The 17,052-nt window shown below is 45.2% G+C and overlaps 1 protein-coding gene across 6 annotated transcripts in view; it reads left to right on the top strand.

Annotated features, from left to right (window-relative positions):
- The window catches only part of LOC106587157 (septin-9), a 75,902-nt gene that overhangs the window by 34,164 nt on the left and 24,686 nt on the right, over positions 1 to 17,052 (top strand). Inside the window, exon 1 of one of the 6 annotated variants that reach the window (XM_014175277.2) lies at positions 6,150 to 6,451. The exons of 4 other annotated variants lie outside the window; for them this stretch is intronic. In XM_014175277.2, the coding sequence (XP_014030752.2) occupies positions 6,400 to 6,451 (52 nt within the window). In that variant the 5' untranslated portion in view covers positions 6,150 to 6,399. Of the gene's footprint in view, positions 1 to 6,149; positions 6,452 to 11,656; positions 11,794 to 17,052 lie in introns of those variants that run through there. One more of the 6 variants, XM_014175295.2, reaches the window with a different exon arrangement.

Raw genomic sequence — 17,052 nt, 5'->3', positions numbered from 1 at the left:
AGACCTGAGACAGAGGGAGCCCACAGCATGGGGCCAGCTGCAGGGAAACTACAGCTGCTAGACGCATTGGCTTGTTTATCAGATGGACAAAGGCACACATGCTGCGTCCCAAATGGTACCCTATTCCCTGTATAATGGAGCTATGGCTCTAGTCAAAGCTAGTGCACTATATAGGGAATAGGGTGCCATTTTAGACACAGCCACATGCAGAAAAGCATTCTACTTAGCCTTTTGCTCGTTCGCTTCCTCAAACTCGAACTCCGCAGTTATCAAATTAATCATGGCTTTCAGTATTTAACAAACCAGTATGTTCCAGTGTCGCTATTAGTGACATTGCCAAATATTTCATGACTTACTTGGTCTTAATTAACTATAATTCTGTAGGCTTTTTTCCTGTTGAAACAGACCATTTTAGCATTATGTGTTCATGGATTGGAACAGTATTGGTATAAATGACCATACTTTATCATTCGGTACGAGTTTGTAGGCTGTATTCCAATATTAAGAGCTCAGATTTGATGGGACGATAGAGTGAGTGTGTTTTTTCTGTGGGGGGGGGTCTGGAGCTGGGAGTCTTGTAGCCTGGTTCCTACTCAAGCCACAGAGGTCTGGGCTAGTTATTTGCCCAGAGGGAGAGGGCCTTATTAGGGCTCTCAATGAAGGGTGACCTGCCTGGAGGGCCTGAGGCCGGGGCACACCCTGACTGACTGAGTGACTCTGACCCCTGCTCCGTCTGTCAATGTGGGGAGATGGCGTCAGTGGAGCAGAAACGTGAACAACACAGCACTGTAGTGGACTGGTAGTGGGTTGTTTCCATCAGATTCTGTGTCAAGTGGGAGAAATTGGCTCCAACATAACACACAAGTAGGCCCTAACTAATTTCAATAGGTGACTATGAGTGATAGATGTGATGGTTTCACAAGTGACTTAAAAGAGATGTTGATCCTCTTTCATTACAAGATATTACCTAGATAATGGTGGATATGAAACTCTTTACATTGGCGTACAGATTGTTGACTCCGTGCCTTGTGTGAAGTTTTCCAAGTTACCGTCAGCTGTGTTTTTGTGAGTGATAAGCCGTTTTCCTGTCCATTCAGTTTTTAAAACGGGTAATGACATCAGAGACACACACTCTGGTTTCTCAGGCTTCCTTCCTTCCGTGTGCTGTCCGTCAGGGCGATTTGTTTCCCCTCGTCCTGACCTCGCCTCTCTTCCTCTCTCTGCCTGGGTCATGTGATCAGAGTCAGTAGCCCTTCCAGCCAGTTGTGTGATCTCACCACAATAGAGTACATCTGGATACATTTTTAGTTCATTTCTAGGATCAAAATGTCAGTCTCTGATCTCTGTAGGTGGCTCTAAATATCAACAGGTAACTGATGTTTGTAGAATGCAAAATAACCTGTTTCAATATGTACTGTAGAAGAAATTGGAAGACTCTTTAATTGAATCAGTGCACTGTTGCTCCCATTCACTCGTCTACATTGAACTTTACAGTAGATTGACAGGGTTGCCTCGGTTGACTGCCTATAACATTTATTTAACTAGGCAAGTCAGTTAAGAACAAATTGTTATTTACGATGACGGCCTAGGAACAGTGGGTTAACTGCCTTGTTGAGGGACAGAATGACAGATTTTTACCTCGTCAGCTCGGGGATTCGATCTAGCAACCTTTCAGTTACTAACCCAACGCTCTAACCACTAGGCTACCTGCCGCCCTTTGACCTCCCTACAACCAGAGGTCCATTATACTGTAGATGACTGTTATATTATACTGTAACAATACAGAGAGTAATTCCCATTGAGATTCAATTCGACCACTCTGTCCTGGGGGGGTGGTTGGTTATGCCATCAGTTCTGACACTTCAAGCCCTCTAACCCAGCATTGAATATGTTTGTATAAATCCTCAGAGTCTCATTGGCCCTGAACTGGTTGATCAACAAGTTGTGACAAAGGAGTTTGTTTGTTCCCGTGACACACTCCTCTCACTGTTCTCCTCCATGCCCCTTCATTCTCCTCTGGTGGCCTGCCTGTGTGTTGTCTGTCCCGGTCCCCTATCCCCTTGTACCACCATGTGACCTTCTACAGCGTCACACCAGACGAGGGCCCCACTATCCCCTTTCTACAGAGAATCCCTCCACACACAGAGAGAGACATAAGGGTAGGGAGATCTCAGGCTGATTAACATGATTAGCAGTGGACCCCCCCAGGAGGAAAGGTTAGGGATTAGGGGGGCCGCCATTCCCATCTGGCTAACGTCGCGCTAGTTAGTCTCTGACCACACACACACACACACACACACACACACACACTGGGCCTGTACTGTGAAATCGAGTGTAAACATTCCCAAAGTAAGAATCTTTGTACTAATTCCCTAGAATTCTAAAGTACTGTATTCAGTTTCCCCTTCCCCATGTCATTCCATGCTGTGTCACATATGTGGAACTAGAATGACCTACAGCGCTATGTGATTTAAACCTACTCCAGCTTCCTAGTCTTAGTTGAAGCACTCCGATTGGTATCTCAGGTAAAGTCGTTGTGATTAAAGCATCTCTTGACAGCAGGCCCTGGGGTGTATTCATTACGGAAACCGTTTACCCTTTTAAGAACCAAACAGAGCAAAACTAGAGTTTCTATTGGACAAATTCAGGTAGGTCCCTCGTTTGCTTCCGTTTTTAAAAGCAATGTTGCAACAGAATCGGCGTAATGAATACGCCCCTGGTATCCATCATAGCAAGAGATGCCTCTCTCTCTCTCTCGCTCGCAGGGCATTCATGAAGTCATTCACCAAGTCACTATGGTACGAGGAGAGAAAGGAGGCCCCACTCATTTTAACCAGGCCGATACTGACCTGGAGATGATGCTTGTTGGGTGTTCTTAACACATGTCCACTCTGGAGTCTGGCTTCACATTTGTTTTCGGTTTGTGGACAGGACTAGGAATGGGGCAACACCTTAGGGGAGAGGGGAGCGCTACAGGGTTTGGGCTGGTGTACATTTTGCTTTTACATAGCTAACAAGCAGGGATTTGATGACAAGGGAGGACTATGACACACTCACACACACATGCATGTAACACACACACACACCACCTCAGACAGTGGTCAGGCGTCTCCCAGTTGAATTGCACTCAGCATGACCTGCTGTGTCATTATGAGAGAGTAGAGAGTGGAAATGTCTTTTATTCTTTTGGAACGTTTGTGAGTGTAATGTTTACTGTTCATTTTTGTTTATCTCACTTTTGTTTATTATCTACTTCACTTGCTTTGGCAATGTTGACATGCGTTTCCCATGCCAATAAAGCCCTTAAATTGAATTGAGTAGAGGAGGCCGTCTGCTAGGGCATATCATCATGGCTCATCTTCAACTGTTTCCAGGTCTCTCAGGGTTAGCGTTAGCGGGCTAGGAAAACTACAGAGTGAGCTCATTAGACTGCAGTGTTGGCCACTCACTCAGCTCCCCTGAGGGCTAGCGGTGTTGGCTCATAATCATGTCTGTGGGTGCAGAGCTCAGAGTGGACAGCAGGAGGTGCAGTATGACAGGTGGAGTGTAGGGTTTGGCTTAGGGGAGATGGCTATGGGACCTGGCTTGCAGGTACTGATTGCATCTTATGCAGGATGTTGCTGGGGGCATATAGACAGTACTTAAAGGTGCATTTTGAAGTACATCGCTTGTTCTCTTATCCACTCTGTTTTTCTTTCATTTCTCTCCCCCCTTTCTCTTCTCTCACTCACACATTGTTCTATATTTCACTATAACTGAATCGATGTGTCTGGTAGTGTTATGTGGGATTTATCCCTGATGTGATTTAAAGTGTTTTGTAGGCCTGTGGACTCTGACTGGGTCAGTGGAAAGCCTGTGTCTGTCTGTGTGTATTGAGCGCTTCCACTGAGGGAGAGCTGAGCTGAGTGAAGTGGAAACCGGACAGGGTCCCCCAGATAAGGTTTCCGGAAGCTTCTGTTTACTCTGCTCCGCCTGGTGGAAGTCAGGGGTTAAAGACGGTTCCCATGCAGCACACACACACACACACACACACACACACACACTCCACTAAAGCAACCCCAGTTTCCCCTTTCTCCTATTTCCAGTCTCCCTGAGCTGCTATCTCCCAGTCTCCACCCTTGTCTTCCTTAGCGAGTTCTCTGAATGTTGGTCAAGCTGGACTGACACTAGTCACGACCGTACAAAATAGGTAGGGCCAGGACTTTTTCCTGACCTCTTGACCACCAGCCAACGGCTATCATCACTACCAGTGTCTGGACCCTCCCCTGACTCTACCACAGTCTTTTATCTGGTTTATCTTGAAGAGGTGTCTGTCTGGTCCTGTCTGGTCCTGCTTATAGACTGCATCCAGCTGCTACGGGCTGACCAGGATGAGTTTAGTATTTCTCAGTTTTGCCAGCTGTACAGCTGGTTAAGAAAGAGAAGGTCCACTTTGTCAGTGCCTCAGCTCTCAACACCCTCTGCTAATGAGGGATCCCTCATCCCTGGCTGATAAGGGCCATGTTTGGAATGATAATGGTGTTTTGCTGTAATTAAACTCTCTCTTTCACCATAACAATACGAGGTTCCCAGATATTAACGTCATGTATAGGACATTGTCGAGGGCAAAGATTGAGGGCAGGGTATGTGTGGGGTCAGTACACCCCCTCTCCCTGCTGGACCTCTCCTAAGGAGGTACCGTAATAGTTATCAGCCACCATAGAAATAGAATTACTAGAACGGGCGTAAATGTTCTGTGATTCTATTTCTATCAGCCATTGGGGGGGGGATGGTAGAGACACAGTACTGCAGGGGGTTATTGACCCTTAGATGTTCAATAGGAGAGGAAGCCAGTTACTTTTTATGATCAGTTGTTTATTCATCTTCAATCATATTTCTTTTTATAAAGACATGAATCCATGTTAATTGTCTCACTGACAGACCTCATCGATTTGGTCGTATAGGCCCCTCCCAGGTTCACGTGATTTGATCTGTCATTCAATCAATTTCCTCAGGACATAATGTAAGTACTGTAGGGCCTTTGACACAGAATGGTGTCCAGTTGCACAGGCTGGTGCCCCATGCTGATTATAGCTACGGCAACTGCTTCCTAGCTGAAGCTCACTTTACATTGAGGCGAATGAGACCACTCTTCATAATGGAGTCATCATCGCACCCATTGACGCACGGCACAGTGCCTGGAGGTGTGTTTGACAGGGGTAATATTATGACTAGACTTAAACCCTAATCCCCTCTCAACAGCCCTAGATCAAACAACACTGGGTTAGCACACGCACGCACGCCCGCGCGCACACACTGCTTACTTGCTTGACTGGCTTCTCACCTCCATGGTGAGCGGCTAGTCCTCTATTGCTTAAACACAGCGAACACCGCTACATTGGGAGTCATTAGCCGGTAGCTAGCTTTGTCAATTTAGCTGAAGTAGCTCGGCTCCGAGGAACTCTGCGTGAACTTTCACCTTCACGATGTGCGGAGCGTTGGAGCTTTGTACTCAGTGACGAGACATGAATGAATAAAAAGGTTCGTTAATATAAAATACTAAATATTTTGTATATTATTATTCAAATATCATGAGAAAATACATAATTATGAATTAAATATATTTTTGGTTTTGCTTATTCATTATTCAGAAGACGGAACAAGCAAGAGTAGCTGAAGATGTAGGGGAAAGGGCAACGGTACTGCCCTGACAGTTTGCGGTGTTGGTTAGCTAAGTAAAGTCATTGAATTGCAAAGTAGAGGCTGTTTTGAGTACAGTAGTACACATGTCTACAGTTAGTCCAATTCTCCCTTTCTAGACTGTACTGACATATCTTTTAGGAACAGGATACACCATTTAAATCATCCAACTTACAGTAAAGCTATAATTGGAAAAAACGTTGACAACTTATGTTATGACTAGATCTTTTGGCATTCATTTACTGTAACACTGATAAGCTCTCTCTCTCTCTCTCTCTCTCTGTCTCGCCCAGTTCAGCACATGGCAAAGTTGCTATTATGGATAATTATCATCATAACTCCTGGGAAGTTTTCTGGAACGACCGCACAGAGAGAAAGTATGTAATCAGAATCCCGTCATCCTCTCTTTCTTCTCCTCCATTCCAAGCTGAGTCATCCGGCACCCCCTAGAATTAGGGGCAGGGATTCCCCCGGAAGCGCAATCCGATCGGTGGAGCTCTGTTTATTGTTCAGACTTGAGGCTCCGGGTAAGGAACGCCGAGTTGGGAACATCGGGAAGAGGGAGCGTTACAGAAACTGTACATTAGATCCCAATCGCTCCCAGGCACTTCCAGCTGTCACCGTGAAGAGTTTAGGTTTGGGAAGCAGTTGGGAATTTTTACTTCCACGTCGGAATAGCTTGTTCTGTGGTTCTTTCGACGGGGACTGCGATTGGAAGACATGGCTGCATGTGGTGCAGAGATGCACATTAACCCTGAGATGGAGGTCCTCTGTGAGTATGGCTGATGGGTTGCTTCACAAATGGCACCATATTCCCTATATAGTGCACTACTTTTGACCAGGGTCCATAGGGTTCTGGTCAAAAGTAGTGCACTATGTAGGGAATAGGGTGTCATTTGAGATGCAAACTTGAAGGAAGGGGGAGGGCTGTTGAGACACAACTGGTGTGACTGAGACAACTGGTTTCTATTAAGGCCAATCAGGGCTACATGATGTTTAACTCTACTTTAGACGCTGAGGAAATGGAAAGGCAATCAGGGACATCCCAAGATGCTTTTTAATAAGTTCCTCTTCTTCCCCTAAAACCTCAGTTTAGATGAGGTAAGGCCGCATAGGGTCTGCATTGATTTCTCTCTCCCTGAAGTTTTGTTTTATCGTCTGTGCTACTCTTGTATGTTGCATTAAGGCTCCATGTCCACAGTTGAGTTATGTATCACTAAGAATTTCCTTGATTCGAAAGTGGAGTTGAATAGTTTGTGCATATACACAGTATGTGTTATGTCTGAGTCTCCATGCTTCTAATGTGGGTTTGAATGGAATCCTTGTACATGCTAGCCTTGCAGTATAGCAGACTCAACAGATCGCGCTCTCGCTCTCTCGCCCTCGCTCTCTCTCTAGCTCTCGTTCACTCCCTCTAGCTCTCGCTCACTCCCTCTAGCTCTCGCTCACTCCCTCTAGCTCTCGCTCGCTCGCTCTAGTGCTCACTCTCCCCCCTAGCTCTCTCTCCCCCTCTCTAGCGCGCTCTCTAGCTCGCTCTCTCTATCTACTGTATGTACAGTTGAAGTCGGAAGTGTACATACACTTATGTTGGAGTCATTAAAACTCGTTTTTCAACCACTCCACAAATGTCTTGTTAACAAACTATAGTTTTGGCAAGTCGGTTAGGGCATCTACTTTGTGCATGACACAATACATTTTTCCAACAATTGTTTACAGACAGATTATTTCACTATCACAATTCCAGTGGGTCAGAAGTTTACATACACTAAGTTGACTGTGCCTTTAAACAGCTTGGAAAATTCCAGAAAATGTCTTTAGAAGCTTCTGATAGGCTAATTGACATCATTTGAGTCAATTGGAGGTGCAGCTGTGGATGTATTTCAAGGCCTACCTGCAAAATCAGTGCCTCTTTGCTTGACATCATGGGAAAATCAAAAGAAGAAATGTCCTCTGGTCTGATGAAACAAAAATAGAACTGTTTGGCCATAATGACCATTGTTATGTTTGGAGGAAAAAGGGGAAGGCTTGCAAGCCGAAGAACACCATCCCAACCGTGAAGCACGGGGGTGGCAGCATGTTGTGGGGGTGCTTTGCTGCAAGAGGGACTGGTGCACTTCACAAAATAGATGGCATCATAAGGATGGAAAGTTATATGGATATGTTGAAGCAACATCTCAAGACATCAGTCAGGAAGTTAAAGCTTGGTCGCAAATGGGTCTTCCAAATGGACAATGACCCCAAGCCTACTTCCAAAGTTGTTGCAAAATGAGTTAAGGACAACAAAGTCAAGCTATTGGAGTGGCCATCACAAAGCCCTGACCTCAATCCTATAGAAAATTTGTGGGCAGAACTGAAAAAGCGTGTGCGAGCAAGGAGGCCTAGAAACCTGACTCCGTTACACCAGCTCTGTCAGGAGGAATGGCCCAAAATTCACCCAACTTATTGTTGGAAGCTTGTGGAAGGCTACCCAAAACGTTTGACCCAAGTTAAACAATTTAAAGGCAACGCTAACAAATACCAATTGAGTGTATGTAAACTTCTGACCCACTGGGAATGTGATGAAATAAATAAATGCTGAAATAAATAATTCTCTCTACTATTATTCTGACATTTCACATTCTTAAAATAAAGTGGTGATCGTAACTGACCTAAGACAGGGAAATATTTACTAGGATTAAATGTCAGGAATTGTGAAAAACTGAGTTTAAATGTATTTGGCTAAGGTGTATGTAAACGTACAACTTCAACTGTATGTATGTGTATATATATTATATATCTGGGAGTTATTTGGCTCTGTTATGTAACACAGCTGGGAAGTGTCACTGTAAAACTGAGAGGAAACAATCCACTAGATAAACACCTTGGTTAAAACAAACCTCTGACCACCAATTCCGACAGTTTATCTACTTTGCGGCCGCTGTTCAAACAACAGGCGCACGGGTCTTTCAAAAGAGAGAGAGAGAGAACGTGTGTGCACCTCGAGTGCAGATGAAAGCAAACAAGACCAGGTTTATTGTAACCTTGAAGAGCAACATACAAGCTGAGGTCTGAGATGAGTCAGGAGCAGAGTTGGAGGGATCGTGTAGCGTTGCTGGAGTACAGCACAGTCCCCAAGGGAGTAGTACAGTGTGTAAATGGACTGCATGAACATCATGTCTTCAGGGTGGAAAGAGAAGAGCAAGTAGGGCTTGGGGTTTTCCTGACCATGTGACTAAGGTCAGAGTTTATCCTGGTCTGGTCACACAGTCAGAAGTCTGTCCCTAACTCTAAACTGGCCTTTTTCTGTCTATACCATGTATTCCATGTGTGCCATGAGATTGAGTTCATCTCAATAGTGTAAAGGAGCTACCTCTCTCCGTCTGCTTTCCTTCACCTGCACTGATCTAATCCTAGTGGGAATTTGCTATCACTTATCCGGTTCCCTCAGATGAGTGTGGATGAAGAGAAGGAGACAAGGAGAGGAAGCCACTTTGGACAAGAGAGATGCACCCAGGCCTCATGTTTTCATCTGGTTGCATGCATCCTCACATGCTGTCTCCATCTGCACCACAGGGGAGCAGAGCAGCCTTGGCTACAGCTCAACAGGAAGTCGCTTGTTTCTCTCCTTCCCAGATAAGCTTGGCCAGATGTTCTCTCCCTCCTCCTCCTCCTCTGTCCTTCTTTATCCCTTCTTCATCCCTTCTTCCATCTCTCTGGGTGGGAGGCTGTATGTCTGTGTGAGTCACTCTCTCTGCTGAGTCATTGAGGTGACTTGGTTAATCAGCTCCATGTGTTCTAATCACTGTGTGGGCCTCCTCCAATCAGATCTGACCTCTAGTCCAATCAGAGAGCTCCCCTCTGGGGTTGTGCCTGCATGGGTCTCCAGTTGCCTGTTCGGCCCACACAGTTTGATGTGATTATACGAAGCTGGCCTCAAAATGGCCTCCAGAAGTGAGGTAAATGACAAAACAAACTGAATGACAAACAAAGCTCTGGCGAGACGTTCAGCCAACAGAGCAACAGCCGCCTAAGAGCTGGGTCATTTAATAAGGTTCTGGCACAATAATTCAAATGTTTGTTTGCAACTGCAAAACAAGGAAGTGGCTCCAGGGTCTCATCTCGTTATCGTGGCATGCAATCAAGATAAGGAAGGAAGTCTGAATGTGATCTCTCACCCACAGACTTGTCTTTGCCAAAAAAGTATTCTGAGGTCTATTAGCTAAAGGGCTGAAGGGCTGGACTCGGATCAGTTGCTATGGTCATGAGCGTACAGTAGTAATCGGAGGATGCCTGTTCTCGGACTTCTATTTCTATGGGCCGGCGACTTAGTTATTTTGCGACGAGTTGGAGCACTGAAATAGACTCAGTCAATGAGCAAAGCTTGAGTTCCAATTAGAATTCTTTCATCATGACAGGGTGATCATCCCTACCTACCAGCTAAATGTATGGCGGTCATTGATTCAGTCCCATTTGATCTCCGGGTTCTCACAAGACGAGGGAGAGCAACAAACAAACAACGTTTGTGCTGCAGTGTTTTATGCTGCAGATGAACAAATCATGGACAATGCAGAGCACACTGCGTAACCTGTCCTGCATTGAATCAGAAACCACATGCAGCTTGCCTAGCTTCAATATGAATATTCCTTTGGAAGAATAAACAGACACACTACTGATGTATTCCTAATAGAGCCTCAACCGAAGAGCCTGCGGGTGGTAATCTGTATTAGTTCAGGAGAAGATGACCTACTCTCTCATATCTATCTCTCACTGAGACCGGATGCCTATAGGGCCAGGTGCACAAACCATGTGGTCCAATACATACACAAACCACCAAAACCATGTCAGGATGGAAGCGTTTGTGCTGAATATGAGAAAACGTCTCTTGGGCCCTCTCATCAGCTTACAAATGTGGGGGGAAAGCTTGTTTAGATAAGTGCAGTACAGAGATGTTTCTCTTTCCATCTTTCCACCCGCTTGTGATAAAACAAATGATCTCTTAATTCCAGTAATCGGATAAGAAGGAAGCGTGTTTTGGCATTGAAAGGATTGTGATTTTCATTGTGTGAGTACAGATTTATGATAGACACAATTCCACAGACGTTGCATGGATAGGCCCACGTAACAAGTGATTGTAGCTAGGAAACCCAAAGAAAATACCACACTTATGTATTTCAGTGTATGTAGACATGATGAAGACCAAGCTCCACAGTTATTGCATGCAACAAGTGAACGTACGAGACCAAAAGGAAATCACACGTTGTACTCTTATACAGTTCATAATGTTTTGAATTACAGTCGACAGAGCTGTTTCCAATAGTCTCATGCTGAGTCTGATGACTCTAAGGGATGGTATTCATTTGTTATCTGGGACATATTCCTTTAGTCATAGGGCTGTATGAGGCAGGCATTAATGTGATGGATGAGACTCATTTTAACCCAGGAGGAGAAAGAGCCAGGAGGAGAGATGACCCAGTGTCCTCCTCACAGTACACACACAGTGTGCATATGTATGTATGTATGTATGTATGTATGTATGTATGTATGTGTGTGTGTGTGTGTATATATATACTCAGACACACACATACAGGGAGAAACACACTGCGCTGAGCATTGGAAGGGACAGATGGACATCAACACACACTCTCTTTCACTGAATACACTTTTGTTACAATTCTTTTTTCCTTTTTAAGCACATGCAAACTGTCACAAATGTTCTTTAATCTTTCCGTTTCCAACTCTTACACACACTCACCTTTCCTGTCAAACACATACACCCTTTTCTCTCCATTCCTCATACATATGCACTCTTAAAACACACTCCTTTCCTCCCATTTCCAACTGCCCCCCCCTACACACACACACACACACACACACACACACACACACACACACACACACACACACACACACACACACACTGTGCCTGTGTCCAGCACATTCACAATGCTCCCCATTCAACTCTTCCTGAATGAGGGGTGTGGCATGCCTGCTGCTGGCCGCCTGGCTGGGGTGTGGAGTGGTGGGTCATGTGTCCAGGCTGTGGGGGTGGGGCCTGGGAGCAGCAGCAGAGCCTGCCCAGCTGGAGCAGAGATCAGGGTGGTTGAGAGGGAAGAGAGGAGGAAGAGAGAGGCTGGGGTGAGTGTCTCTGGTTTTCTGTTCATTCATAACATGCTACGGCTTCTTGTTTCTCTGATTTGTGTGTATGTGTGTGATTTCCTTTTGTAGAGAGGCTGGAGGAGTGATAGAAAGGAAAGAGAGGGATGGCGGGATTGTTCAGTCTGTGTGTCCTGTCTGGATGGGGTTTTGGAGCTGAACCGTGTAGTGTGTGACAGCTGTATTTGTCAGGGATTTGGAACGGTGTCATAATAATATTCAGACCAGACTTTTTTTTCTATCCGTCTTTCTCTTGTTCCATTGTGCTCTCTGGGAGAGTTGGGGGGGGGGTTACTGCTCCCCCTCTTTTAGGTTACCCCCCCCCCCTCTCTGTCTGTCTGTTTCTCATCCCCCTCTCTCTACTTCCTCTTTCCTTTGTGCTTGGCCCCATTCAGCTTGAATAATCAATCTGCTTAAATGGATGGGGGAGTATTTATTGACCAATTATGTTCGTCCTAATTGCTCCCTGTTTCGGGAATGTTCTAGCTTGACTTTGATCAATTGCAGTGGATTAGTAAGTATGATTTTGTTTTTGGCAACCCCATGCATCTTCTCTCTGGTGGATTGCTTGTAGCAAGTTCAAGGTGAGTTGAAGCGTCAGGCCACATTTTCTGCATGAGACTTTCTTCAATGGAAGAGCGGCCCATTCCTTACAACCCAGCCCCTCCGCTTCACTTGCCTCTCAAAGGAAGAACCACGTTTGTGCCCCATCTCCTGTGACTAACTCTTCCGTTCCGTTTCTGCTGTTGACATATTGCTTCTAGTTGCAGTAGTTCCAGTTCTTGGCCACATGACCTCCATTTTACCCGGCGTTCGACAGGTTGTATTGTACACAATCCACCATTAGACAACGATCGTTGAAGACAGTAGAACAGGAAGCAGCAGTGTAGCTTTCTGCTCCAGTCGTCACACCATAGTACACGTCAGATGTTCTAGATGTCCTTGCCTTGGAGTGTCCGCCACACTGTATCCCTATATGACCAAGGAGTGATACTGTTAGCTTAACTGCAGTCAACATTTCTGTGTGTGTGTACACAACAGCTATGCAGCGAAGACAAGAAAACTGGTCTCAGCACCAGTGTAACAGATGTGACTGTACTTCTAGCTCTCTTGCGTTGTGTTTCTAAAGAAAGGACTGGCCAGCCAGCGGTCCCAGTCTATTGATGTTTATTCTGACGATGGACACAAGGAAGCACATTAGACGTGCAGGACAACAGTATGTTGATGGCTGTAGAGTCGTGATTCCGCGGTTAGCATGTAAATAACTGTGAATTAGCAGGGGCTAATCTCGAGCGAGCTAACTCACCCTTACAGCAATAACATACGAAAGCACATCCCAGACTTCCGGCCAATATCTAACAGGTAACGTATGCACTTAGTATACCACACATTCGGAACACCATCCAAATATTGAGTTGCAAACCCCTTTTGCCTTCAGAACAGCCTCAATTCGTCAGAGGCACGGATTCTACAAAGTGTTGAAAGCGTTCCACAAGGATTCTGGCCCATGTTGAGTCCAATGCTTCCCACAGTTGTGTCAAGTTGGCTGGATGTCCTTTGGGTGGTGGACCATTCTTGATACACACAGGAAACTGTTGAGTGTGAGAAACCCAGCAGCGTTGCAGTTCTTGACACAAAGCAGTGCTACCAAACCCTGTACAAAGGCACTTACGTTATTTTTGTCTTGCCTGTTCACCCTCTGAATGGCACACACACAATCCATGAATCAAAATCCTTCTTTAACCTGTCTTCATTTACACTGATTGAAGTGGATTTAACAAGTGACATCAATAAGGGATCATAGCTTTCACCTGGATTCACCTGGTCAGTCTATGTCATGGAAAGAGCAGGTGTTCTTAATGTTTTGTAAACTCGGTGTGTATATATATATATATATATATATATATATATATACACACACACATCAGGATATGTACATAAGGAACTCGTACACATTGTAAATATAACACTTAAAATATAGTATTTCAGAACGTGCCCTACCGCTTGCGCGTCACTACCGGGAAGAATTTACGTTCGCCATCTCCCCCTGACCAATGTCATAACACCTTATTGATATGTAAATTCAACCAACCAATAGGAATACCTAAACATCGAATACATATTTCTGCGGTGTCAAGAGGAAACATAACCAACCCTGTTCCAGGTGTTTAGTCCGTCATTCATTATTTCACCACCGCTTTAGAGTAGGAGACACTGACGTAATATTAAAGTATGTTAAGCTGTAACGTGTTTACAGCTTCTGGGCTAGCCGCTACAGTTATTAACCATCAACACAACAAACCAACAGTTAATTAGCTACATTAGCCCACAAGGGAGTAGTTGCATTGTGATTACAGTATAACTGTTCCCTACTGCGTCCACCATTTTGTTTCATGCTTTAGTTACTATTCAGCTCACAGGCAAGGTGGTAGGACTGAACGTGGGTCACGCACTGTAGCAAAACACTTTGGGAAAGCAAAAATCTGTCCCATTTCACTCTATTTAAACGTTTTCTCCCTACTGAGACTGACCCTGTTCAGGTGACTATCCTGGAGGTAGAGAGCTCTTAAGAGGTGGATCTGTGGCCTGTTATGCCATAAACGCCATAACGAATCGTATTCCTAAACATAGCCTTTCCTTTTCTCTTCCAATGGCAGACTTCTCTAGTCCTCTATCTACCAGACCACACTGGGAGGTTAACTGTACTGTTAGTGTATATGAGAGGAGGATGGAAGGGGGAGGGAGGACGTGTCACTTCCTTTTAGAGGTGACGGTTGTTGTTGGTGAGACGGCGAGGGGCCTGTGGCAGCATGTGCACAGTAGGCTATGGGCCCCCGGCCGCATGACAGCTACACAGTCACGATGACGACGACATGATAGGACGTCCGTCATGATTGTTTTGAACAGTACTGGGTGACGGAGGACGGTGTTCGTCAACAACACATACAGTACTTGCAATCTGTTGACTCCATTTACAGTATCACTCCGAATGATTTTTCGAGGAAATAGCTTCTGGGTTACGCGTAACCTTTGCCTGACGTTAAACTAACATCTGTCGGGATTAGCCAGTCGTTGCAGCCGTCGTTCGTTTCTCAGTGCTGTCTCTAGATCAGATGTGGAGAGAATCAGGTCTACGTCTGGTTTAACGGGATTTATTTCTTTGATTCCCGTCCGTCCTCTTTGCTGGCCTCTGTTTGTGCTGTCTGAAGGGTACAGCCAACAGTCTGTTTGAACCCTGTTGTGTGATTACTCTTACGTAGTGGAGCCTGTTCAGGTCGTTAACAGGGAAATTAGAGCAATGTTTCTGGCCCTGTCGAACACACTACTTAGGAGATATGAGCAAACAATTTGATTAATGTCCAGACATCTGTAAACTCTTTTTTTTCTTAAGTCTGTTAAAGCCCCCTATTAATGCGTAAAGGAAAATTCATTTGACTTCTGTGGTTGTTCTTGGCCATGGGAGTGATCATAATTGCATATCTTCCAATAACAAAATGTGTGGAAATATAAAGGGGGTAACTGGCTAATAAAACTAATTGGAAACATTTTTATGTGTAGCTAATTGCAGCACACACAGGCACAAAATGAAACAAATATCTTGGAACGATATTCCCCACCGTATCTTCTCAGGCCTCGTCTCGGGGCACCGTATCGTCTCAGGCCTCCACTCTGAACGGAATTACATTTTCCTCTCATAAGGAAGAGTAACAGTTTTCATTGAGGATACAATTGTTTTTTTAAACCACCCAACTTCCCACTTCATACTTGGTGGTTGTGACTGCCATACACCAGTTCCCCCAGTTCCCTATAATGCTGCTCTGAATGACTCTGTGGCTGAGTTTCTTTCAATCTCTCTTCCCTTTTTCTCAGAGGCCTGGAGGGTTTTATAGTGTTGTGGTAGGTATATGACTTAAAACAGCTGGTTCGCACACAGTGTCCGTCATGGCACTCAACAAAACAATAACGGCTACACTTATGCTGGGCCTTCCTCTCCTCTCTCATATACTCCATCTCGCTCTCTCTCTTGCTCTCCGTCTTTCACCTTGTCATTTTCTTTGTAGCATGGGCCTCTCTCCTCCCTTATATTTTCCTCAACTTTGTTTCCTTCTCTCCATATTTCTCACTCTGTCACTGTATTTACAGCATGGGCCTGCCTCGCCTCTCATGTTCTCTCCGTTCTCTCCCTCGTTTCCGCACTCTCTCTCTCTGCCACTGTCTCTGTGGTGGGTAAAGGGGGCCGGTCATTATCTTTGTGTTGCAGAAGTTCCCGTGTGGAAATCTGCCTTTTAACACCATCTGCTTTGGGCCGCGCAGGGCCAAAGGTCACGTTCTCAGGGGGCCGACGAGCAACGGCAGGAGTGAAAGATGAAGTGAGCCAGTAGCATTCTTCACCCACCTTCATCTGAAGCGTGTGTGAGGAGGCAGGGGGAGTGCTTCTGTGTGTGTGTGTGCTGTCCACCGTTCTATTCTTCAACCCCACTGTATCGCATGCTATGGTGTTATTGCAGTGAAGTGGCACGTTGACCTTCTTAATCAGCTGGTTCCCTTTGGTTCAAAGGACGGATGGGAGATTGAGTGAGTGGGATATCCTCTTGGATGTACACTACAGGACAGTTACGCATGTCCCCCTACTGTACCTAGCCTCACCTCAACGGACTGTTCCAGCCTTCCATTGACCCTCAAGTTGTTTACCAGCCAAAACATGACCTATTTATCTCAATCACACAGTTCACCCTTCCTGTATTATACTTACTGCTAAAATGTTTCTTCTATTCTACTGAGCCATTTACTTTATTCTTATATTGTATTCGTTGTTATTGTTGCATTGTCGACGGAACCTGCAAGTAAGCCTTTCGTTGGACGGTGTATACCATGTTTATCCTGTACATACCACTAAGTACTTGACACAGTAGTTGACTTGGTCCTCTTGGGAAACAGGGTGTCCAGCATTACCCTCCACTCTTTTCTGCTTGAGGACTTTTACAGTACACAGCATGGGTTTAACCAAACAGGACTAGTGACCAGATAATCTCCTACCTTACAATTGTAATGTTTCTTGATATCCGAATTCAATCAAGTACAGGTCTAACTGATACAACAGCAGAGATGGAATGTTATTAAAGAGTTTGGGGTATGGCCTCGTCTCTGAGCCAGATGCCGATGACCGGTAGCCCTTTGCTGTTCAGCTGGAACCCAGAAAGGAGTTCCAAAGACGGGCCTGAAGGTTATTATAGCTGGTGG

The sequence above is a fragment of the Salmo salar genome, chromosome ssa02, assembly GCF_905237065.1.
Source record: "Salmo salar chromosome ssa02, Ssal_v3.1, whole genome shotgun sequence".
Lineage (NCBI taxonomy): Eukaryota > Metazoa > Chordata > Actinopteri > Salmoniformes > Salmonidae > Salmo > Salmo salar.
Note: the sequence above shows the minus strand (reverse complement) of the source record. Positions and strands in the feature narration are given on the sequence as shown.